This window comes from Delphinus delphis, chromosome 15 (genome assembly GCF_949987515.2).
Source record: "Delphinus delphis chromosome 15, mDelDel1.2, whole genome shotgun sequence".
Taxonomy (NCBI): Eukaryota; Metazoa; Chordata; class Mammalia; order Artiodactyla; family Delphinidae; genus Delphinus; species Delphinus delphis.
This window is the reverse complement of record NC_082697.1, coordinates 73,093,892-73,117,666: the sequence shown is the minus strand read 5'-3', so window position 1 is coordinate 73,117,666 and position 23,775 is coordinate 73,093,892. Positions and strand designations below refer to the sequence as shown.

At 43.6% G+C, this 23,775-nt stretch overlaps 2 protein-coding genes and 2 non-coding genes across 8 annotated transcripts; all 4 read right to left on the bottom strand.

The window, feature by feature from the left end:
• Positions 1-178: 178 nt before the first annotated feature.
• On the bottom strand, positions 179-12,890 carry SUMF2 (sulfatase modifying factor 2). 5 transcript variants are annotated; one of them, XM_060032162.2, is made up of 9 exons: positions 12,769-12,890; positions 9,790-9,946; positions 6,479-6,593; positions 6,001-6,045; positions 5,485-5,758; positions 4,213-4,268; positions 1,968-2,052; positions 1,656-1,800; positions 179-408 (listed from the first exon to the last, which is right to left on the bottom strand). In XM_060032162.2, exons 1-9 carry the CDS (start codon positions 12,833-12,835, stop codon positions 324-326), a joined length of 1,029 nt encoding a protein of 342 aa, XP_059888145.1. In that variant the 5' UTR covers positions 12,836-12,890; the 3' UTR covers positions 179-323. The 5 variants fall into 5 exon arrangements, with proteins under 5 accessions (XP_059888145.1, XP_059888146.1, XP_059888149.1 ...); XM_060032163.2 differs by having other exon boundaries at positions 5,485-5,635; XM_069541417.1 differs by lacking the exon at positions 179-408 and adding an exon at positions 1,120-1,261.
• CCT6A (chaperonin containing TCP1 subunit 6A) lies at positions 12,179-23,759 on the bottom strand. Its single transcript, XM_060032160.1, has 14 exons — positions 23,544-23,759; positions 23,033-23,096; positions 21,479-21,613; positions 20,445-20,618; positions 19,581-19,684; positions 18,860-18,970; positions 18,469-18,628; positions 18,302-18,384; positions 17,544-17,640; positions 17,087-17,234; positions 16,530-16,663; positions 15,874-15,976; positions 14,629-14,701; positions 12,179-14,369 (listed from the first exon to the last, which is right to left on the bottom strand). The coding sequence occupies exons 1-14, from the start codon at positions 23,678-23,680 to the stop codon at positions 14,297-14,299; spliced, it is 1,596 nt and encodes a 531-aa protein (XP_059888143.1). The 5' UTR covers positions 23,681-23,759; the 3' UTR covers positions 12,179-14,296.
• Positions 16,899-17,038, bottom strand: LOC132439033 (small nucleolar RNA SNORA15). Its single transcript, XR_009522268.1, has one exon. It is a non-coding gene; the product is annotated as a small nucleolar RNA SNORA15 (small nucleolar RNA).
• Positions 20,751-20,884, bottom strand: LOC132439038 (small nucleolar RNA SNORA22). Its single transcript, XR_009522272.1, has one exon. It is a non-coding gene; the product is annotated as a small nucleolar RNA SNORA22 (small nucleolar RNA).
• Positions 23,760-23,775: the final 16 nt, after the last annotated feature.

Below are 23,775 nucleotides of genomic sequence, written 5' to 3'. Positions count from 1 at the left end.
GGAGCAGATTTAAAATATTTTCACAAACCGCCTTTCAGAGCACTGCGCCCCAAATGTTTTGAGTATGTGGCCCCCATACGGTCAGTATTTGACCTCTAAGAGAAACGTCCGGCTCCTGGACACAATCAGTAAGGTGGGCCCCTTCTCCAGGAGACAGTGGTGCCCCTCCGTGGAGGTCAGGGTCCTTTCCTGCCCGGGGGAGAGGTGTCTGCCACAGGGAGGGGGGAGGGGATGGACGCAGTCCCGAGTTTGGCTGTGTTTGGCATGTGGCCAGGGAGTGCCACGGCTGCCACGGGGGACTCTCCTCATCTCTGTGTGGCTGCTCACAGCTCCCCAGGTGGTCGGCCTGCACTGGAAGCACAGCGGAAGCCTAGGTTGTCTGAGGCTGAATCTGGAGTATTGCCCATTCTGCCACCAGAGAAGGGGAGAGAGAATGGACATTTGTTGAGAAAGGGACCCAGGGCCTTACCCAACTCTCCTGCTCCAGCTCCCAGGGCCTGCTGTGGTCTGGGGCGCCTGGGGACTGGTGGGGGGGGCATACACAGTCTGGTGTGTGAGGGTAGGGCCTGAGGGTGTGCCATTCCTGGGGGAAGGGGGTAAGAAGGGACCTTGGGTGGAGGAAGTGAGGGTGGTCCTGAGAGACTGAACTGGAAGGAAGGAAAGGCCACAAGTAATAACTTCGACTGTCGGTAGTTTAGAATAACTCAGCCAAAAAAAGCCTGTCGGCAAGAAGTGAGACTATCATAGCACCAATCGGTACCTCACACTTTCCAGAGAAGTTTCCCACGTATCCCTTCATTTGCCATTCCCCTTACTGCTCTGGAAGGTGTGTTTTGTTCACCATCTCACAGACCCAGAGTCAGACACTAGAAAGATTTAAATGTCTTGCCCAAGGCCAACCACTGCTTTAGTGGCACAACAGAATCAGTGGCAAACCCAGTTTCCTGGTCCCCAGGCCAATACTTTCTCCACTACTTTGTCCTAAAGAAAAAGGTGAGGAAAATCCAGGGGCTCAGTGTATCAAAGAAACGCCTGCAAACCTGACACGCTGAGGCCACAGGAACAGTGGCTTCTCGACAGTCCTTCCGGAACCCAGGAGCAGGAGGAGTTGCAGGGAGATTAACCAAAATAAATCCACAGATGAACAAGGTGGAGGGTCCTAGAAGGGGACTCGGGAGCCGGGGACTCCACCATTCAGGTGCCACCACTAGCCATCTGTGTGAAATGAGCAGGCTCCAGGACCTCCCTGAGCCTAGTTTTTCTTGATTGTAAGACAAAACGGTTGTAGAAAATGACTTTTCATGTGCACACTCGTTGGAAGAGTCAATGTTTCCATGACCCCTGGCCATGACCTATCGATGTGGCCATTCCACTTCCCTCTCTCTGCAAGCCTAGCTCGGAGGACAAGAGGGGAAACCACATAATTAAGATGCTGGACACAGGGTCTGCCTTGGGGCTGACAGCTGGCAGGAAAAGGCACCAGCAGTCCCGGGCTCTTGGCTTTCTATGGCAAGTGTGGCTTGCTTCCTCTTCTGAACCCACAGCCCCCAGTGGAGGGGGAGGCACGGCAGCGGCAGCCATGCCAGATCTGGTGCCACCTGTGCTCTGGGAGACCAGGACCCAGACCCTCAGCCCCCAGCTACCGAGCCCCTCACCTGGTGGTGACCCGGGCCCGGTGATTGGCAGAGCCATCGGCCGTGTCGATCCAGGACGCCCCCCGGAGGACACGCATGTCCTGGTCGGCAGGCTGGTATGGTGACGCTGTCCACTCCCACACGTTGCCCACGAGGTCAAAGAGCCCTGAAGCACAGCGGCAGGTCTGGCCCAGGCTGGGGAGCACCACCCGATGGCCCTGGGGAGCTAATGCTTCCCTGTGCTGCTTCTCTCCACCTCACTTTTCAGGCAGGACCATCCCACCAGCCGAGCTGTGAACGCTGACATGACAGCAACCCGACGAGCAATCTTACCGTAGTTGTTCTGTGGGGGGAAAGCGTTCACCGGGGAGACTCCGTGGAAGCCATCCTCAGCCTTGTCGCCCTTGGGGAACTTTCCCTGAGGGAGGGAGAAATTTAGGCTCAAAGATTTACCATCCCGTCCCAAGGCAGCTGCTCCCACCTGCCCAGAGGAGTTTAAACCAAGGCCATCTTGCGGTATCCTCTGCGGTAGGGGAAGGGCACGGGGCAGTGACCCTAGGTTCCCACCCTGAGCTCCCTAACCAGCTGCCTCGTGTCCTCTACTATGATCTCCTGGCTGGATTAGGAAATGTGTCGTTTCCCCTGTGTCCACACCAGTCTGCCCCACTCCCACTTTCTCGACTTCCTCCCCATGTGCCTTGAGAAGAAAGGCTCTGCCTCCCCTCCTCCATGACCGGCACCCGTCTCCTCAGGAACGAGACGCTCATCCTGTGCTCCCCTGTACCATCGCTTTCCCTTCTATCACCAACAGGCTTAACTCTCCCTCATCTGCTCTGACCCTGCCTTCCTCACCTCCTGCTTTTTACCGCCAACATTCTGGAAAAGTAACCTGTATTTGCTGATGCATTTTGTTCAACTTGTTCATTCTGTTTCTCATTGAAATTGGAGTTCAGCTGCCCCTGCTCTATGGGGGCTGATCTTATGAAAGGGAAGATGAAGGGGCTACAATTTACTCATCGCCAACTATGTGCTAGGGCTGCTACATCTATGTCTTTAATCCTGACCAGGTTGTGAGGCAAGTATTTTCTCCCTTTAAAAAGCTAGCAACTGGGACTTCCCTGGTGGTGTAGTGGTTAAGAATCCACCTGCCAATGCAGGGGACACGGGTTCGAGCCCTGGTCCGGGAAGATGTCACATGCCACGGTGCAGCTAAGCCTGTGTGCCACAACTACTGAGTCTGCACTCTAGAGCCCACAAGCCACAACTACTGAGCCCATGTGCCACAACTACTGAAGCCTGCACTCCTAGAGCCCATGCACCACAACAAGAGAAGCCACTGCAACGAGGAGCCCGCGCACCGCAACGATGACCCAATGCAGCCAAAAAAAAAAAGCTAGCAACTGAGACTCAAAACAGTTAATTTAACAAAGATCCCATGGTGAATAAGTCAGATAAGACTTTTTGCAAAGCTCTGATCCCAAGATCATCTAAAAGGTCAGTCTACCCCTGAGGCCCTTTTCAAGGCTTCACCCTAAAATGCTGGTGCTGGGCTCCCCTCATGCTGCAGAGTCCCCTTGGGGGATGTCATTCCTGCCTACAGTGTAAGCTGTTGACTCCAAACCAGTTGCTCTGACCCAGACCTCTGTCCTAAGCTCCAAACTCATACTTTCAACCTCTTACTGAGCATATCCATGACCCAAAGGCAGCTTAAGCTAGGCTGATCCTAAACTGACCAAGTTCTATCCCTCTGACCCCCAACACGCATATTATCTATTCTGGATAATGGTCACACCAGCACCCTCTTGCCCAAGCTTGGATTCATGCTTGAGTCCTTCTCTCTTCCACTCCTCCATGTTTGGCGAAGTACCAAACCCTGTCTCTCCTCTCAGGCAGGCGTCTCCCACCTGGCTTCCTCTCGATTTCACTTCCACTTCATGCAAGTGTTCACATCCCTGGGCCATGGCTGCAGCCTCGGATTCAGAGACCTCCTGCAGCTCTACTTCATTTGATCCCACACAAATTTTCAACAATCAGCATCCCCCAAATCAAAATGATGTTGTCGCTCCCCTGTTTCAAGACTTCTGTCGGCTCCCCACTGCCTGGAGGGTAAAATCTAAAACCACATCTTGGCACCCCTGGTCCTTCATAATCTGCCTCCAATCCACTGCCTACTTCATCTCCTATACCTCCTGTTTCCCTGTGCGCTAGCCTCTCCGAGTCTGGCATGTCTCTGAACACACAGCACCCTTTCCTTATCCACTGCTGACATGCATGTTGTTTCCTCCACTTTTCTCATGGCAAACTCCGGTTCAGTCAGCTCAAATGGCATGTTCACTGTGAAGTCACGCCCTGCTCTTGCAGCACAAGAGAGCACACTCCCAGCACACCCCCCAGCACACGCTGCACATCTTCACTATATAGCCCCACCACGTTGTCTTCTGCTTTACCCCTTTACCAGCTTTCAGTTCCATTACAACACGAAGGCCTCTGAGTCCCACAGCCTAACACAGTGTCTAGCCCACAGCAGGTCTCAATCAATACTCTGAGAAGGGACAGGAGTGAGGAACGTGTGTCTTACCTGCCACAGGTTGGTGCGGTTTGGCTGGAACTCGTTTCCCCAGGGGTAAACCTGACCTGCCAGGAGGGCAAGGAGACAGCGGAGGAGGGAGAGGTGAGGAGTTGAGGAAGAAGGGAAAGGTAGAAAGAGCGAGGCAACCGAAAGGAAGTGATGAGAACAGAAGAATAAGATTACTTACTTTTACTTCCCACGCCCCTCCCTTCCACTCACAGTATTGCACTCGGAGGCCCTGGCTTCTGATTTGCTCCAGGACAGGACAATTCTAGGTGTGGTTCTGACCAATGTCATTCTGCAAACTATTTGTTACCAGCTCATGCTGGGATAAGTACAGAAATTGAGAGTAAGCATGGAGAAACTTGTTCTTTAGACTTAGACTGGATAAATGAACAAGCAACCTCATTTATCACATTAATAACTTTGACTATTGGTATAGCCAGTGTTCATTCAAAGACTGTGTAGAGGTGTTGAATATGGGAAATTGCTATTTCACTCTAACTTTCTGTTTAGCTAGGATTGCAAACTAACAAAGTTATAAACAAATAGCAATGTTATATTAATCCCTATACAGCTATGGAAAAGGTATACAGTATAGGTAATCCTTTTCTTTTTCCCTATGCTATGTTGTTCTGATTATACTTATTGAAATGGAACTTGTCTGTAGACTCTCCAATAATTAAAAAAATATGTCTGTTTTTTTCATTTCATTTTCCAGTTACTAATTTTTACGCTATTTTATGGAAGTATTGGTCTGAGATGGATTAGAAATAACACCAACAACTGGTCCATCACTACACAGTGTAAGAAGCACTGCTCGGGGCTTCCCTGGTGGTGCAGTGGTTAAGAATCCGCCTGCCAATGCAGGGGACATGGGTTCGAGCCCTGGTCCGGGAAGATCCCACATGCCACGGAGCAACTAAGCCCGTGCGCCACAAAGACTGAGCCTTTACTCTAGAGCCTGTGAGCCAGAACTACTGAGCCCGTGTGCTGCAACTACCAAAGCCCGCGCGCCTGGAGCCCGTGCTCCGCAACAAGAGAAGCCACCGTAATGAGAAACCCACGCACCGCAACGAAGAGTAGCCCCCACTCACTGCAACTAGAGAAAACCTGTGCACAGCAACAGAGACCCAGTGCAGCCAAAAATAAATAAATAAAATAAAATTTAAAAAAGAAGCACTGCTCTAGGGAGCACAAACCTATCCCACCCTTTAAAGCCCCCCATGCAAGGTAGGATGGGGAGAAAGAATAAAGGGAAGTCGCTTGGCATCTCTATACCCTTCAAGCCCCCTCGGGCAGCAAACTCCCACTCTTCTTCAATGGGCAGCCGTTTCCCCCGCCAAGCACAGTAGGCACGGGCATCATTCCAGCTCACGTGTACCACTGGGAGCTCCAGTTTCTCTCGGATGCCAGAGCCAGGACCTGCAGGCTGATAGCCAGGATGAAGTGAGACAAGCTTCTGGGAGCTCGTGGAAGTCTGAGGAAGGCTAGGCTTAGGGTGCCTGAGTTCAACTTTTACCACAGATGGAGCAAGGAAGTGGGAAGAGAGAGCCTGGTGAGTGAGGAGAGGTCCAGAGTCAGAAAGAAGGACTAAACATGAGACGAAAGGGAGAAATGGGATGGGCCAGGGGTAAAAGGATTAGGGCAGAGAAAACAGGGTGGCTTGGCTGCTTCCCTAAAATTTCTCTGTCATCCTTTTAAACTCAGTATTTCTAGATGGGCAAGGGTCTAGGGAAGCCAGGCCTCCCAAGAGTCAACAGGGGGAGAAAACAAAGTAGAGGAACCAACCCTTACCTGCCTCCAGAATGCCCTTTCCACTGGAAGCCACCAGAGGAGAGACTGCAAAAAGGAAGGAACATGACTAAAAAGATGCTCTGACCCAGCGAGGGCACCTTCCTGACTGACACCCAGTAGGCAAAGCAGAGACTTCAGGCTGAGACTCAGGTGGTCCAAGTGAGGCTGTGTCCAAAATCTCACCACCCGTATTGGAGGGAGGCTTCTCAAGAGGTTCTCTTGCTGGTCCAGGGAGTATACTGAACGCTGTGTATGTCTGCATCTTTACAGAGTCTCTCTATACAGAAACCAGCACAGGGTGAACTTCCTGGGAGTGTGTGTTCATCTGACTCTTCCAGCGTGGGTCTCTCTTGCTTCCTCCCTGCCTCTGGTTCTCAGGTTTGATTCTCTACTGTGGCCCAGGGGACCCCAGATCCCACAGGATTCTCTGTCTAGGTCCCACTCCCATCCCCTCAGCTGCAAACCTAGGTTCTCTTACCTGCATTTTCTGGGTTGCTTTGTTTCTAAGCTCATCAGAGACAAGGTCCTCGAAGACAAAGCTCCACCCAAACACCTCAGCCTCTGTCTGGTACTTTTTCTCCCTGACAAACTCCCTGAAAAGAGATGTTTCATATGGTTTAGTTAATAGGGTTCTGTGCTCCACCCTCACCCTCTCCTGTTCCAGAAAACCTCATACACCCTTATCCTATTAGTCACACATCACAGAATTTTCATGAACTACAAGGAATTCACCTGAGAGTCTGAGCAGATTTTCTTTTAAAATCTGTTGCTGTGTGTGCAGTTCACAAACAGGAGAATTCACTCTTTTTGGTGTATAGTTTTGTGAGTTGTGACAAAGCACGTAGTCACTATCACAATCAAGATACAGAGCAGCAGTTCCATCAACCACCCCCCAAAATTCCCCTGTGCCTCTGCAACCACGGATCTGTTGTTTGTCTCTATAGTTTGGCCTTTCCCAGAATATACATTCACATAAATTGAATAATACAGTAGTATGTAGTGGGGGGCGGTCTGGCTTCTTTCACTTAGCATACTGCTTCCAAGATTCATCCCTGTTCCTTTTTTTTTTTTTTTTTTGCAGTTTGTTGCCTTTCATTGCTGAGTAGTATTTCATTGGATGTATAGGCCATATTTTGTTTATCCATTCACCAGTTGCAGGTCATCTGGGTTACCTCCAGTTTTTGGAGATAATAAAGCTGCTGAGAAGATTCAAGGGTGGGAATGGGTCTCTCTTCGGAAAGGTCTTCGTCACATACCTAATGTCACAACAATCACAGGAGGGAGGCAGAACAGGGGTTATTATCTCCCTCTAACAGATGAGGGAGATTGAGTCAAACAAAAATGACTTGCCGAGATTTTAGAATGGATTTTCATATAGTTTGGTATGGCTGAGCAAATTTCAGCAAGCAGATTTCCAGGGTAAGATGGATTGTTTTCACTGGGCTAAGTGTACTCCATCTGTGCTAGACCTCTGATATGAGAAGACATCGTTCACCCATCAAAGGGACATTGAGAATGGAGGAGGAGATGAGATTTGGTAGCAACAGCTATTTACCAACCTCTGCCACCTGAACGGTTTGAGACTCTTTTACCAGAGAGGTGAAGACAGATTATGGGTTCTAAGCAAAGTTTAGGGGCTTCCTGGAGGTGTGACATTATATTTCCATAATATAAAAGGTCAATTTAAAATATGAAAGAATGCATCTAGGGCTTCCCTGGTGGCACAGTGGTTAAGAATCCGCCTGCCAATGCAGGGAACACGGGTTCGAGCCCTGGTCTGGGAAGATCCCACATGCTGCGGAGCAACTAAGGCCGTGTGCCACAACTACTGAGCCTGCGCTCTAAAGCCCGCAAGCCACAACTACTGAAGCCCGCGTGCCTAGAGCCTGTGCTCCGCAACAAGAAAAGCCACCGCAATGAGAAGCCTACGCAATGAAGAGTAGCTCCCGCTGGCCACAACTAGAGAAAGTCTACACGCACCAACGAAGACCCAACACAGTCAAAAATAAATAAATAAAATTAAATTTAAAAAAAAAGAATGCATCTACCTAGCTAGCTATTTCTGGTTGTCATGATGCGGTGCAAGCCTGATCAGAAGTGATTTCTCCTTTGATTTTAATAACTTTCCTGTTTAAAAATATTTTTTTAAAGCATATATAACATCATATTACAGAAAAACAAGGAAACAGAGGTAGGTAAAAAGAAAAAAACTAAAATCATCCATTATCATACCAACTAAGATATACCTGTCCATATTCTCTCCCCCTTCACCCCACAGCCAAGGATTTTTAAATAGCTTTCAGAAGGTGCTTCCTGTAATCATTTTCCTTTGGAAGTTACAAAAACATGAGCAGAATCCGTCACCTAATGCCACGTTGCATCTTCCAGGTCTTTCTTAATGCATATACATTCTATACATATAGTTTTAAAAAATGGGATCATACCCTATTTAGTATTTTGTAACCTACTTTCTTCACTTAACACTTCAGAACTATCTCTTTTTGACAACAGGATTTTTAAGGGCTGCTAAGTAGTCTGTTATATTGATACAATATGTTTAAGTAAGTGATCCTAAAGTTGTTAACATTTGTTTACAAGATGACATTGTAAATGTATTAGCGTTGTATCAATAGCTAAACGTTTTTTAGCTAAATGTTTTTGGGCAACTTTTAATTCTTCAAGACAAATCCCTAGAGGTGGAAGCAATGAGTCAAAAGGCCTGAGGAGTATACTGACAATCCTTATGCTTATTTCAGCCTGTGTCTCCTGAATCAAATTTTCCCCAAAACTTTTTATCCTGAAAAGTTTTAAGTCCACAAATGTAACATTAAAGTCATTTCTCACATTTGCTTTATTGTCTTCCCATCCCCTCCTCTTCCTTTCCCTCTCCTCCCTATATACTCCCTCCTCTACCATTTGAAGGTAGTTATAGGTATGTCCTGGATCATTTTCTACTTAAACCTACCCAAAACATCACCTTGGGGACACTGACGCAGCTCAACATGGCTTCTTAGATTAAGCTGGAACCAAAATGTTTGATTCTGGAAACAATGCCATTTCCCTAAGTAAATGTAAAGGGAATTTAAGGGACTCTCAGCTACTATGACCCTTCTCCCAATTCCTTCTCCCCTGTTGCAGAGGTTTCTGTTGAGTGTCTGACTTCTGCCCATATTTCTCAGTGCTATGCCCAGTGCGCTGGACAATCCACTGGCTCAAGAGTCTGAGGATCTCAGTTCCAGGCCCAGCTCTGCCACTAATATCTGGACTTCAGATATATATATATATATATATATATATATATATATTTTTTTTTTTTTTTTTTTTTTTTAATTTTGGCTGCGTTGGGTCTTCGTTGCTGCACGCAGGCTTTCTCTAGTTGCGATGAGCAGGGGCTACTCTTCGTTGTGGTGCACGGGCTTCTCATTGCAGTGGCTTCTCTTTGTTGCGGAGTATGGGCTCTCGGTGTGAGGGCTTAAGTAGTTGTGGCTCGTGGGCTCTAGAGCACAGGCTCAGAAGTTGTGGCGCACGGGCTTAGTTGCTCTGCGGCATGTGGGATCTTCCCAGACCAGGGATCGAACCCGTGTCCCCTGCATTGGCAGGCAGATTCTTAACCACTGTGCCACTAGGGAAGTCCCTGGACTTCAGATTCTTCATCTTAAAAACGTAGATAACACTTATCTCACTGTACCATTGCAAAGATGATATGTGGTAGTGAACAAGCTAATCTCCTTTTAAATATTATGAAGATTAGAAAAGCCTTTACTTCTCCTGGAAGAACACTGGATGTACCTGAAGTCTTTGTTGGTGACAGGAAATATGTCGATGGCAAAGGGTTTTACCATCACCTCCCGGACAGGTCCTTCACCATCTCTGCCATCTGGTGAATTCGTTCCCATCTGGAATCTCCCACCTGGTAGCTGGACCATGTTGGTCATCTGCCCATTCCCTGCAGAGAAAAAAAGAGTCTAATATATATAAAAGAAGTGGCAATATTTGGATCATATGTAAAACTCATAATGCTATAATGAAAAAAACAATGGAAGCTTAAAAAATTTGGCTTTAGGACTTCCCTGGTGGCAAAGTGGTTAAGAATCTGCCTGCCATTGCAGGGAACATGGGTTCGAGCCCTGGTCTGGGAAGATCCCACATGCCGCAGAGCAACTAAGCCTGTGTGCCACAACTACTGAGCCTGCACTCTAGAGCCCGCAAGCCACAACTACTGAACCCTTGTGCCACAACTACTGAAGCCCACACGCCTGGAGCCCGTGCTCCCCAACAAGAGAAGCCACCGCAATGAGAAGCCAGCGCACCGCAACAAAGAGTAGCCCCTGCTCATCGCTACTAGAGAAAGCCCGCGTGCAGCAACGAAGACCCAACGCAGCCAAAATTAAATAAATAAATTTATTTTTAAAAAAAATTTTGGCTTTAAATTCTTGTTCTGTCACTTAATTTGCTGGGTGACCTTGGGCAAATTACTTAGTCTGGATTTCAATTTCTTCATCTACAAAATGGGGATAATATCTAACTCAAATGCATGGCTGTATTAAAATAATGTGTGAAATGTTTAGCACATGGTAGGTTTTCTTTCTTTTTTTAAAAAATTAATTTTGTTTGCCCCGGGTCTTAGTTGCGGCATGCAAACTCTTAGTTGTGGCATACATGTGGGATCTAGTTCCCTTACCAAGGATCAAACCCAGGCCCCCTGAATTGGGAGCACAGTCTTTTTTTTTTTTTTTAATTTTATTTATTTATTATTTTTGGCTGCGTTGGGTCTTCGTTGCTGTGCACGGGTTTTCTCTAGTTGCGGTCAGCGGGGGTTACTCTTTGTTGTGGTGCGCAGGCTTCTTATTGCGGTGGCTTCTCTTGTTGCAGAGCACGGGCCCTAGGTGCATGGGCTTCAGTAGTTGCAGCACACAGGCTCAGTAGTTGTGGCTCACAGGCTCCAGAGCGCAGGCTCAGTAGTTATGGCACACGGGCTTAGTTGCTCCGTGGCATGTGGGATCTTCCCAGACCAGGGCTCGAACCTGTGTTTCCTGCATTGGCAGGCGGATTCTTAACCACTGCGCCACCAGGGAAGTCATCAGGAGCCCAGAGTCTTAACCACTGGACCACCAGGTAAGTCCCAGTAGGTTTTCAACAAATGTTTAGTTCCTTTCCTTACATCTCTATTCTTCTGCACGACAACCTTTTGTCCCAGCGAGATAAATCTAGACACTATACTCTGAAACACATCTATCAATTTTCTACCCATACTACTGCGCATGTTTCTCTGACTCTTCCTTTTCACTCGTTTGAACTCTTATCAATTCGTAATGATTTTCACCATTATATCATATGCTCCAGAAAGAAAAGAACTACATCTGTTGCCAGTGTATCCCTGGCACCTAGCACAAGTGCACAATAATTATCATCAAATGACTGAAGGAACTGCTTTACACTTCCTGTTTGGATACCTCCAAAAATCATAGAATTAAAAGGATCTTTATTTCAACCCCCTCATATGACAGGGGAAAACCAAAACCCAAAAGGGAAATGACTTAAAGAGCTATTTTACAGGAGAAACCCGGGTCTCCTTACTTCCAGGTCAGTGCTATTTTCAAAAGGTCACACTTCTCTGGCTTGACATACTATTTTGTTATGTTTCTACCTAACAGTGTCTAAGTACTATAATTTCTCTAAAGGCAGAGTCCTCATCTTTTCATGTTCCCCAGTATCCCATCTTTGCCCCTTTTCTCATTCTCATTCTGACACACTCACACATGATTTCGTCCACTTTAAGGGGGGTGAGCGTTGGAATAAAGAAAGCGGGAAATTCTCAGATTAAAAGGGAGTTAAGAAACAACACACAGAGACTTCCCTGGTGGCGCAATGGTTAAGAATCTGCCTGCCAATGCAGCGCGACAGGTTCGATCCCTGATCTAGGAAGATCTCACATGCCGCATAGCAACTAAGCATGTGCGCCACAACTACTAAACCTGTGCTCTACAGTCCTTGAGCCACAGCCACTAAACCTGCGTGCCACAACTACTGAAGGCCAGGAGCCTAGAGCCCGTGCTCCACAACAAGAGAAGCCACCGCAATGAAAAGCCGGGACACCCGCTCGCGGCAACTAAAGCCCACGCGCAGCAATGAAGACCCAACACAGCCAAAACAAAACAAAACACACACACACACACACTAACAATATATTAATTTTATTCAGACACTAATTCAACTAGTAAACTATAATTTTAAAACATTTACAGTAGGTAAACTTGAACACTAACTGGATGTTTAATGGTGTTAAGGAGTACGGTTAATGTTTTAGGTGGGAAAGTGAGTGATACTTTTTTTTCCCGTGACTTCTTGTCTTTTTGGCTATTCAAGTTAAATATTGAGGAATAAAATTGTATCGTGCCTCGATTCACTCCAAAATGAATTTCCCAAGGGAAGGAGAAAGTGGGAAGGGTCCCAAAGAAGCAAGGTTAAAGCCATAAATTGGCAACCGTTTAAACTAGGCAACGGGTACGTGGTGGACGGGAGAGGATCGTTTTATTCTTTTTTTATGCTCAAAAGATTCCAGAATAAGTTAAAACTATAGAAGAAGTGAGATACACCTCGCCAAGTTGGCCGCCTCTGGGAGGCACCTCCGGCCGCTGCAAGATAGCGCAGGACGCTGGCAGACCGGCCATCGTCTCTTTCCCCGCAGGGGCCGAGCGCCCCACCCTTTTTCTCCTGCCTCCAAGGACGAAAGGCGCCAGGGGCAGTTGGGCAGGCCAGCACACTGACCTAGTTCGAGCCACGGGCCGGAGAGGAGGGACAGCAGAGTCAGCAGCGGCGACAGCGAGGTGCCCATACCCAGAACACGACCCCTGGAGCCCTACGAGGAGACGCGCCACCGTGCAGGTCCTCTGCGCACGCGCTCCGCGCGCATCACGTCGGCGGCCGTGCCCTGCGCGCGCGTGCGCACTACTCCTCTACGCGGCCCCACCTAGAAATTAGTCCTGGGGCCGAAGCTCCAGCGTTGCCGGGCCAGGTAATTAAGTCAATTTTCTCGGCGTTGGGGTCGAGAGACCCTGCCATTCCAGAAGCCCCTTCTTTAGCTTGTGAACATTTGGACGGACTGATTTCCTTCCCTTTTGTGCCCTGGAGTACCACCGCAAGATCACAGAAAAGGCTTCAACTTCCAATTTATTGTACGCTCACTGTAGGCAACTGCGAAGTCCTAACGCAAAGCTTAGCAACACAACATCCCTTTCAAGGTCTTCAAATATACCTACTGTATTTTGTAGCAACATGTAGAACAGTAATTTGGGTGAGAAAAATAGGACACTAGAGGGTTTGGGAGGGATATCAGCCTAAGCAAGGTTCCGATGTGCAAAAATACCGTCTTGCCTGAAAATCTCTTACCTCACCTGGTCCTCAGTCACTACGCCTTCAGCCATGTATTTAACCTCTGCCTTTCCTATTTTGCCACTTTAGACTTGCAGCTCTTTCAACTCCCTTGACTCTATTTCCATCTTTCTACTCACTACAACGTAACATTTCTGGGAAGCAGTTTAGCAAAGCTACTTCAAAAGCATGAAAAGTCCAATTTATCCAATAGTGTTTTTTACTCAAAAGCAGCTGTCCCCAACCTTTTTGGCACCAGGACTGGTTTCACAGAAGAGTTTTTCGAGGGGGGCGGGGATGGTTCAGGAAGTCATGCAAGCGATGGGGAGCAGCAAATGAAGCTTTGCTTGCTTGCTCCCTGCTCACCTGTTGTGCGGCCTGGTTCCTAACAGGCCGCTGAACAGTACTGGTCCTCTGCCCAGGGGCTGGGGGTACCCCTGCTCAAAAGGATTTATACTAAGGAAGCAGGAATGCTTTCAAAACCTTAAGTTACTTAAGTCTTACTTATAACTAGCATAAAAATTGAAAACTTAAATGCTTAATGACGGGGAACTATTGGAGATAAATTAAAATACATTCATTAGAAGATTAAACCATTAAAATGTTTTTCAAGGAATATTTAATACGATAGATAATATATGCTTATCTAACATGTATTTTTATATCACTGAAGCTAAAGCAAAACATCCTGTTTATTGGTAAGTATGGCCTGTATGTGTACACTACAGTGCAATTTAAAAAATATTGTAATTATAATTTCAGAACTTCAGAATCTGAACAGATGCCAGTGTTCTCTCCTTTTTTTATATGGGAAAAGAAAATCCTTTGAAAATCATTTGAAGCTTGGACAAAACTTCCATAGCTATATTCTTAGGATCACTCTGTAGCATCTTCATGATTCAGATGATACAAGGGAAGCTTCAATTCAACCTTTTAGAGAAGACATTCCAGCTCTCATGATCTCATCAACCAGGAGAATGTTGGTGGCAATCACAGTGCTGAAAAGGGGGGAAAAAAATCAGACTACTCAGGTTTGAGGTATGAACTCTAATTCAACTCACAATTCAACTCAATCTCCAACTAAATTGCACAAATTATATCCAGTCAGGTTTCCCCTTTGCTTTCCATACACAGAAGGCTCACTTAGTTGCTGCCTTTGACTGATTACCTTTTCTTGTGGAAAGAAAATTAAACATACCAATTTTAAAGAGTATGAATATTCCCCAAATGTTATAATTTTGGCTTTCCCAAACTTACCAGGAATGAAGAAGCTGTTTCTTTACACAATAGTTATCCCATACGCCTACTTCTGCTGCTACCATTGGCTCACCTGAAAAGTAACCCAGTATTCTTAAAATCATATAGAGCAGGTCATATGATCAGAATACTGTCTGAAAGAACTAATAAGAGCTGCTTCACTCATCAATGGTCACTCATTTCCTCCAGTATTATCTATGAGAACCCAAAGTTCCTCAATTTAGCCCAATGTTGTACTCCAGACCATGACTCCTGTGCACAGCAGCTTTGATGAGCGACTGACCTCTACTTAGAATGCTTCCAGTGATAGGAATGCTCTATTTGGTTATCAAATTTTTGAACATCTGTTTTTCTGGAGACGTTCCTATTTATCCATATTAAAGTACAGCACCTGAACTATAATCTGGCAAAACAGGCTTATCATTACCCTCATTCCAGAAATCTTTTAAATTAATTGGGAGACTGGGACTGACATATACACACTACTATATATATATATAAAATAGATACTAACCTACTGTATAGCACAGGGAACTCTACGCAATACTCTGTAATGACCTACATGGGAACAGAATCTAAGAGTGGATATATGTATATGTATAACTGATTCACTTTGCCATACAGCCGAAACTAACACAACATTGTAAATCAACTATACTACAATAAAAGTTAATTTAAAAAAAAGAAACCTTTTATATTAACTTGAATGTGAATGATGCTGTTCACAATAGGTCTTACACATACTGCACAGATGTATCTCAGTTATCTCTCTTCCACTTTGTACTTGTATAATTTGGATTACACTGGCCTAAGATCAGGGTTTCACTCATTTTATTAGATTTGGTTCCCTCTTCCTGCATTTTTTGCTATCCTCAGCCTTTTTTCACCCATGAGTATGATCATGAAATGTATCATTTTAATCAAAGTCCCTGATAAAAAACAGTAAAGCAAGCTCAACATGAAACCCTTCAACATTAACCCAAACCACCTACCACAACTCAGCAATATCAACAAATCTGTACTCTTCTAAATTATTCAAATGTCTCCTCAATTCCCTTTATTTCTGTATCTAGTCATTACATTTTTGGGTCATACTTTAGAACCCAGAGATCCCGGATAGCACTGGTGTCAAAGAGCAAAAGCAACTCCAAGATTCTTCTCTCTCCCATTTTTTTTTGTCCTTCCTGGTCTTACCTCACCTATAGTATCTAGTTCACCCCCTACAAATAGTCACATCCTCCTTACCTGTGTTCAAGTCTACACCCACAAGTTGACCTGATTCTGAATGCTCTGCTTTAACTTTAACTAGTGTTTCCTGAAGGTCAAAACCAGAGTTCTGAGCAAGAACCTAAAGGAAACAAATTTATTTAAAAGACAGGACCTAATAACAGATAGTCAAGTCTGTAATAAATGAACAGTATTTCCAATTAATAGTTAACAAAACAAAACAAAAAACCAAACCTTTAATAAGTGAAAACAGACAGGTATTTATGTTCACTTTAGAGAATGACTAGATATACATTACCAACCAACTCACTAATCCACCCCAAGCCCGGCAATACACTGGTCATAAACTGTACCCTCAAGTAAGCATACAATAGAAAAATCACAGTATTAACCTTAGTTTAAAACAAAAACAAAGAGCAAGTTTGTACCCCTGCACACTGCAAACCCTCTTAAAACAGCTATCTCTTGCCATCTGAAACATCAGATATTCAAGCCTCCCCTCCAGAGGAACCAATACATTCAGATAATAAGAAATACCTGTTCTAGTGTTAGGGTGAAAACTGATGAACCCTTTTTATTCAAAATCCACATTATGAAAAAACCCACATTAGCAAAAAGTTTTCATCAGATGAATCATTTTGGTGTAGTTTAGAAAACAGTTAAAGCAGTCACACCTTGGGAATAATGAGCAATGCATCAGCAAATGCTTGAACTCCAAGTTGGGCCCTGCCCTTTACACTGGGCTTGTATTTAATCAGGGCTTCTGCCATTGCCACTTCCACTGCACCAGCACCTGGAACTACACAGCCTGTTGGGTGGGAGGAAGAGAGAAATGCTAAGCTACAAAGAAAATAAAACTGTATGGGCAATTGTAAGAAAATATATAAATTAAAACACACAGGAAATCCATTAATTTGAGAATTCAGTATAACCACAGCAATTTTAGTATTACATTTGAAAGCAATACAGGCAACATTATCAAACAGCAGAATGATTTAACTAGCACATGGAAAATCCTGAAAGCTCTTAGTATTAGTTCATTTATTTGTACCTTCTTTTAACAACAGCATGCCATGAAAAAACTTAGCATACCATCATAGCCATTTTAAAGGTAAAACTTTACTTTTGCATGGTGTCTGGCTGTGTAAACTACTGATAAAAAGAACACAGTATTCAGCCATGCCTTTTAGACTAGCAAAAGAATATAATTTAAATACAGTGACGATCTTACCATCATCAATAGCATTTTTAACAGCCCTCAAGCCATCTCTTATTGCATCTTTGATTTGAGTAAGTGTGTGCTTATTTGGTCCTTTGATCAATAATGTGACGGATCGAGGATTGTTACAGTTCTCAATAAAGGTGAACTTCTCTTCTCCCTGTGTGAAGAGACAGTACTTTCAAAAACCAGGATACGGTTGTGCAAAGAATGACCAAATGAGAGGGCCTTATGAAGGAATAAGTAGCATATTAATAGGGCACAGCACTGATCACATTAAAGCAAGTAACTTCTTTTAAAAAGTCACATGAAAGAAATGTGATTTTCCCATCAATGGCTTATTACTACATATAAATCATCAAAATGTATATTAACAAAGCAAAAATATCATCCGAAGTTTGAATGAATTTTTTACTGAAGAATTCATGAGCCAAAAAGTAGTATTATTTTGGAAAGAAAATACACTTACCAATGTATATTCATAGACAAGTCCTGCATGTCCCAAACAATCAGGATTTAGGTCTTCAAGAGAATTTAGGGCTACCCCACCACAAGCAAGAGTCAGCCTGAAATATTCAAGTGTTTTAAGGGAGATGCAGAAGGGATTTTATTAGTTATGTTTAGAGATTAATATTTTTAGAAAGCAATCTTTATCAGAATTACATGCGAAAATTATATTCTAAAATAGATTTTAGCTTAAGCCTTTCCATTCACCACCAACTAGCTGAAAACTGGTCTTTTCTCCTAACTCTCCATTTAAGCCACTCTTAAGTCAGCAAATACTCCTCTGATATGAAATCTAAAGGTGCACAGAGCTCTTCATCATGGTGAGCTCTTTGGAAGAAAGTATTCCTCTGAAACCCTTGATGCTGTCTCTTGACATGGAAAAATATGTACGGTATAGGTCATCATTTAAAAATAAAACAAGTATATCAACAATCATAGCAGCACTATTCACAACAGCCAAGGCAGAAACCCAAATAAATGTCCACTGACAGATAAAGGAATAAACGAAACTAAATGTGGTATATACCCATACAGTGGAATATTATCTTTAAAAAGAAATGTGATCCTGGAAAACACAGGTAATGTGATAAATTTTATATTATGTATATTTATCGCAATAAAAAATAAGAAAAATCACAAAAATAAGAGGAAAAAAAGGAATAATTTAAGTTAACTTGCAAAATAAGTTAAATTCACATCACAGATAATCTGTATCCGTACCTTTCCATATTTCTCCTTTTAGCTCTGCGCAGAGCTACTATGCCTTCTTTTGCAAGAGCATCTAAGGAAAAGGGGTCAATTCCCTGTTAACAACAACAAAAAATGTTTCAATATTTTACCTTTAAAATAAAAAGATACACACTAGTTTATGAAACAAAATTTCTCACCTTTTGATTAATAACAACAAATCCTTTATCTGAATCACCACAGACTTTCTTTTTCAGGTCTATTATTTTTTTAACTCTGTCTTCAATGAATTTTCTTTCAGCTTTCACTAGTTTCTCTCTCTCCTCTGCACTCTTGTAAAAAAAGCCAGAATTCACTTCTCTAAAAAAAGGAAGTTACAGAAAGGGGAGGAAATATTTAGCAAATAGTCACCGAGCTCCAATTCTACCCCTGGTACGTTTTCAGAGACTATTTCCTGTAATTTTCCGAAACCCCATCGAGGCATTATTGTCCGTACAGCCGGGAAACTGATTCTCACAAAAAAGTGACTTACCCCAAATATCAAGCTCTTCCACCTCTCTTCCATTTTTAAGGAGATATATATAAACTCACGTTTTTTCATATTCTAATGACACGTTGCATGTGAGGATGTACACATCTTCTACTCTCTTTTTCATATCAGGATGCCGTGCCCCATGGTCCAAAACAAGACCTCTGATCAAGCTGTTACAACACATAAAAATTATATTCTTATTGATTTCCAGATGGGGTGTAACATATGCTAACAAAACTAAAACAATGAATTGAGACTGTATTGATAATTTTCACACAATCAGCTTTATTTCTTGAGCTATTTGAATAGGACTTTTGGGTAATACGTAGCAAGGTTCAATTGTGAAAAAGCAGAATTCCAGAACATGACAAAAACAAGCCATTCAAATGAAAGTAACAACCCCGTCTTGTGCAGAAGATTCTGCAGAGAAATAGTCACAAGTTTGGTAGGCTATTAAACTGTGATCACCTCATTTAAAAAACGCTTCCAAACTAGGTCTTTTAAATAATTTTCTTTAAAATTCCCTGAAGTCTCCCATATGCTTTGTTCAATAAATGCCAAATGACTGATGTAGTTGACTGTCCAGAATCATTCTATGTAAAAATACATACCATTAACTTCATTTCAAGAGGAAACAGATACTACTGAGTAAATGAAATACTCATCTAGGCAATATACGTTAATTCAAAGACAAAAAAAAAAAACAGGCAAAATATATGTATTGTATAAACTCCTTCGAGTTTGTAAACACTCTTTATTTCATAGCATTCTACCACCTACCTTGTATCGGTTTCAGATTTATGTTTCATCTCCATGATCTCAACCATGAAGAGGTCAATAGGTTCATCTTGTTTTTTAATGGCTAAAATGGAGTCCACTACAGCCTGCAACAGAGTATAACCATTCAATGAATTTGACTAGCAGAAGTTGAGACACTTATGTTGTTTGTTTAATCTTCAGAAAAGTTTAAAGCAGACAGCTTCTCGTCTTTAAAAATGTCTGTACTGATCTAAGTCTTTTTTTTTTGCGGTACGTGGGCCTCTCACTGTTGTGGCCTCTCCCGTTGCGAAGCCCAGGCTCCGGACGCGCAGGCTCAGCGGCCACGGCTCACGGGCCCAGCCGCTCCGCGGCATGTGGGATCTTCCCGGACCAGGGCACGAACCTGTGTCCCCTGCATCGGCAGGCGGACTCTCAACCACTGCGCCACCAGGGAAGCCCCCCAAGTCTTTTTTTTACACGCTAATAGAATGCATTATTTGTAAAGGGCTGAAGTCATCTACATTTCTGAAACCTCAATGTGTAATTACCTAAAGAATCACTGACATCTCTACTACTAGTGGCTTTTTAATAAGGAAATCTCCATTTTAGAAACCTCTTTTACTGAAAGCTCTGATTATACCTTCATAACCTGGCCAGGTATGCTATTACGATTTTCTCACTTTACTTATTTTTTCTATTTTTAGGGCCACAGATCAGGTTATCACTGCCACAAAAATGAACCTACTTACTCCACAGAGGATGGTACTGTGAAGACTTCAGATGGCACTCTATAACTGGAATTAGTAAGAATACTGATGTTTCCAGTTGCCAGGGGTTTTCAGTATAGATGTAATGTACCAGACACATATCAAATTTAACACATACCTCTGTTAAGACATCAGCAAGTTCAGCATGAACTTTAGTACGTAGAGATGTTCTGGCCACATCTATAAGTGTTTCTCTGTCCATCTCTTTGCTTACTTTGACTTGTTCCAAAAACTGAAGTGCCTTTTCCTTTGCAGCTTCAAATCCTTCCGTAATTATTCTGGGATGAAGACCCTATAATAAACACACAATTACAAAACCGCCACTAACAACAGAGACCTTCAGTTAGATGCAACTATAGCTCACGATAAAGCAAATTTATGAAGGGATATTCTGGATCATTCATACCCTTAAACACAATTAATATAATGTGCTGACTTTCTGAATACATTTAAAAGGATAAAGAGTCCTTTCAATGCAGAGGAAAAGAACAGACATTGCTCTAGCACAGAGTCAAAGCCAAGGGAACTATAAAGCACACTTGGGTGTTCACTGTGCAAACCACAAGGGATAACACCCAAAACTCAATACTGTGTCATAACAACTGGCAGTCAATAGAACCATTATATCTTTCCTATAGGTGATATGAAATTAATTCACACCATTTACTAATAAAATAAACAGGGAGACTAAGAGTCTGCTTTCTCTCTCTTCCCAGGAATTCTTCCTAACATCAGATTAGTACTCACTGAGGTTTGCTTTAACCTTGGAACTACTGAGGGCTAAAAAAGTTGTAGTATTCTTATTTAAATTCAAGGTTTTTGTTAGCTTTTTCCTTAAAAATATGCCTAATCCTGAATATTCCATTTCTACATCACAATTATTAATCTGTTATAGGCATATAAAAACTGTATATGCAATGCAACTTGATAAAAAACACATTTCAGGCCAAGGAAGATTCTTCAACTCATCCAGGATCATAGTAAATTTGTGTCAGAGTAGGATACAGACCCTTGTTCCCATATTTAACCCCATGCTCTTTACATTCTATTATATGGCCTCAGTTACCACTAGCACATCAGTTTTTATAAGTAAAAGTAAGATTATTTCCTATACACAATAAAATATCACAGAAACACGAGAATCATGTATACTTCAGAAATGTAGAGATCCGCCTGCTTCAGGAGCTCTCCAATAATTAGGACATTGGAAGTGGTACCATCACCAGTTATGTCATCCTGGGCTGTTGCTACTTTGGCTATTAAGGAGGCTGTTGGGTGTTGAATTTGCTGCAGGTAGAGAAAGAAAAAAATTCGTGGAACAACTTAAAAATGAAAACAGCCCAAATATACCTTAAAATGTGTGAAAGGCTAATCTATCTGCACAAAATGCCCAAGTGTACAGCTACATATTACTCTGATTAAAAACTCATCATTAGCTATCAGTTTATGATGACAGAAACACCTTCCTATATAAATTTGTTTCCTTCTTAGATTATCTCCACTTTACTAATGAGGAAATGTGAGACCCAGTTAAGGTTAACTCAAGGGGATAGAACTAACAAGAACAATAATTTCAAATCCATGTTCCATGCATGCCTCTTTATGACAATTTTAAGATTCTTGTGAGAATAAACCAAGTGCCCTTTAAATGAAAGCCTGGCTGCCCAGTTTACTTGGCACTGAACAAATAATTAAAATGAAAAAAGAAAAGAAAAGAAAAACTTAGCCTCTTTAGCAAAGATCATCAGTGGATGCTAAGTAACTCTGGAAAGGTTTTGGAAAAACAGAATATTCATTGTTTGTCACCCACAGATTCTTAATTACAAAGGCTCCAACATGGCTCCTGCACTGCTTTTGTCTTCTTATACTCCTTTAATCCTGTACAGTTGTCCAGTCTTTTATGTCTTTGGGGACACTCACAGTTTTAAGAATCTAAGCAGACTATCATTCAATTAGGGAAAATTTAAAAGTCATGTAGAGACGGCTTTTCTGACATCAAGTTTAAACTAACTATGGCTCCTACCGTTCTCTGCTAGCACAGGCCACCACTTAAGCCACGGAACAAAAACTACACCTTCTAGGTTAGCTATTCCTTACTGAAGATATTTACAAACACCTGGAATGTTGAAGGCATGATATGCTATTATCAAAACTCTAAATTTTACTCTAAACTCAAAACATAGGCAAGTCATTTCCTTTTCTAGGATTTGAACTGTTAGGTTTTGGAAACTTAGGGATGAGTAAAATGACTGCTCTTCTCAGTTAACCTCAGATTCTTAGTCACTGGGACTTTAAAAATGGTAGTTTTATTTCTCCTCCAGTTGGTGGTGGAGAAGTGTGATATAACAAAAGAAATGCTGTTTGAAAAAGTATAACCATCCTGTCACATTTTGCTTCCCTGATTATGTCAATTGCTCTCAGTTTTTATTAGAATTTTAGTAATTAAAACCCTTTAACGAAGGCTTTAAATGGCAAGGGCAAGGGATTCAAAAGGAAGTTTATTAGATTCCAGGGCTCTCACTGTATCCTACTGTCAACAACAGTACTGATTACATTTTTTCTACTTCTTCTGTTGTCTGGAAAACTACCTGTTGAGAAGGATGAATATGATTTTCTCCTACTTTGTAAAATAGTAAAAGTCTTCCTACAAATCAAATGTACTACGGAAAACCAAGACATTTTGGACCTAGTCTAGCAGCCTCTCACCATTTCATGAAGCAGCACATTTCCATCTTTAGTGAGCTTGATGTCTCCAGCACCAGAAACAAGCCTGTTCAATGGGCAGAAATGAATCACAGTGTGACTTTTTCAATAGAGACTAAATTAAGAGGCCCATAAAAATCGGGCTTTACCCAGATCCTCAGGAGCTGGGGCCAAGGGTTGGTTCTCTAATTCCGGTAACAGGAATGGTGCAATGCCCACCCCTCCCGTCTGGGAAACAGTCCTCAGGGTCTCTTAGGTCCCAAGCGCACGGGGCGGCGAGGGCCGCGCAGCGCACGCGGGCAGCTTTGTTCTCGGCGGAGGCGGCATCGACCGCCAAAGGAAACGGCCAGGGCAAGAAATAGGACCGACCCGGGACAATGCGGGGAAGAAAGGCCACCGCGGCGAGCGCAGAGGCCCGGAGGCGGCGGGCTCTAGGCCTCAGTCCCCGGCGCAGGCCCGCGACAGCGCGAGGTGCGCGATGCCAGCCCAGCCCTCCCCGCCAGCCCCGCCTTACATCTTCATGGTGCCCTTAGGCCCCAAGTTGGTCCTCAGCACGTCCTGCAGCCCCCGGGCCGCGCTGATGTTGACCGCCAACGCCGCCTGGGCTCGGGCCACCTCAGCCTTGGGATTCAGGGTCTTCACGGCCGCCATAGCTGACCCAGCAGAAGAAAATGAGGGAACCCGGTATCCGGAGAGCTCAGAGCCGGTTCAGCGTGGCTGTGAGGCGCTATCCGGGTCTTCTGGAA

Coding starts and splice junctions, on each gene's coding strand:
- CCT6A (XM_060032160.1), bottom strand. CDS start 23,680: ATGGCGGCCGTGAAGACCCTGAATCCCAAGGCTGAGGTGGCCCGAGCC. Junction 17,641..18,301: donor AAAAGGAGAAATATGGAAAG/GTACGGATACAG, acceptor TGAATATTTCAG/GCTGACTCTTGCTTGTGGTG. Junction 17,235..17,543: donor TTGTCTATGAATATACATTG/GTAAGTGTATTT, acceptor CTCTTCACACAG/GGAGAAGAGAAGTTCACCTT.
- SUMF2 (XM_060032162.2), bottom strand. CDS start 12,835: ATGGGCACCTCGCTGTCGCCGCTGCTGACTCTGCTGTCCCTCCTCTCC. Junction 6,594..9,789: donor GTCACCAACAAAGACTTCAG/GTACATCCAGTG, acceptor ATCTCTTTTCAG/GGAGTTTGTCAGGGAGAAAA. Junction 5,759..6,000: donor AAAGGGCATTCTGGAGGCAG/GTAAGGGTTGGT, acceptor CTCACTCACCAG/GCTCTCTCTTCCCACTTCCT.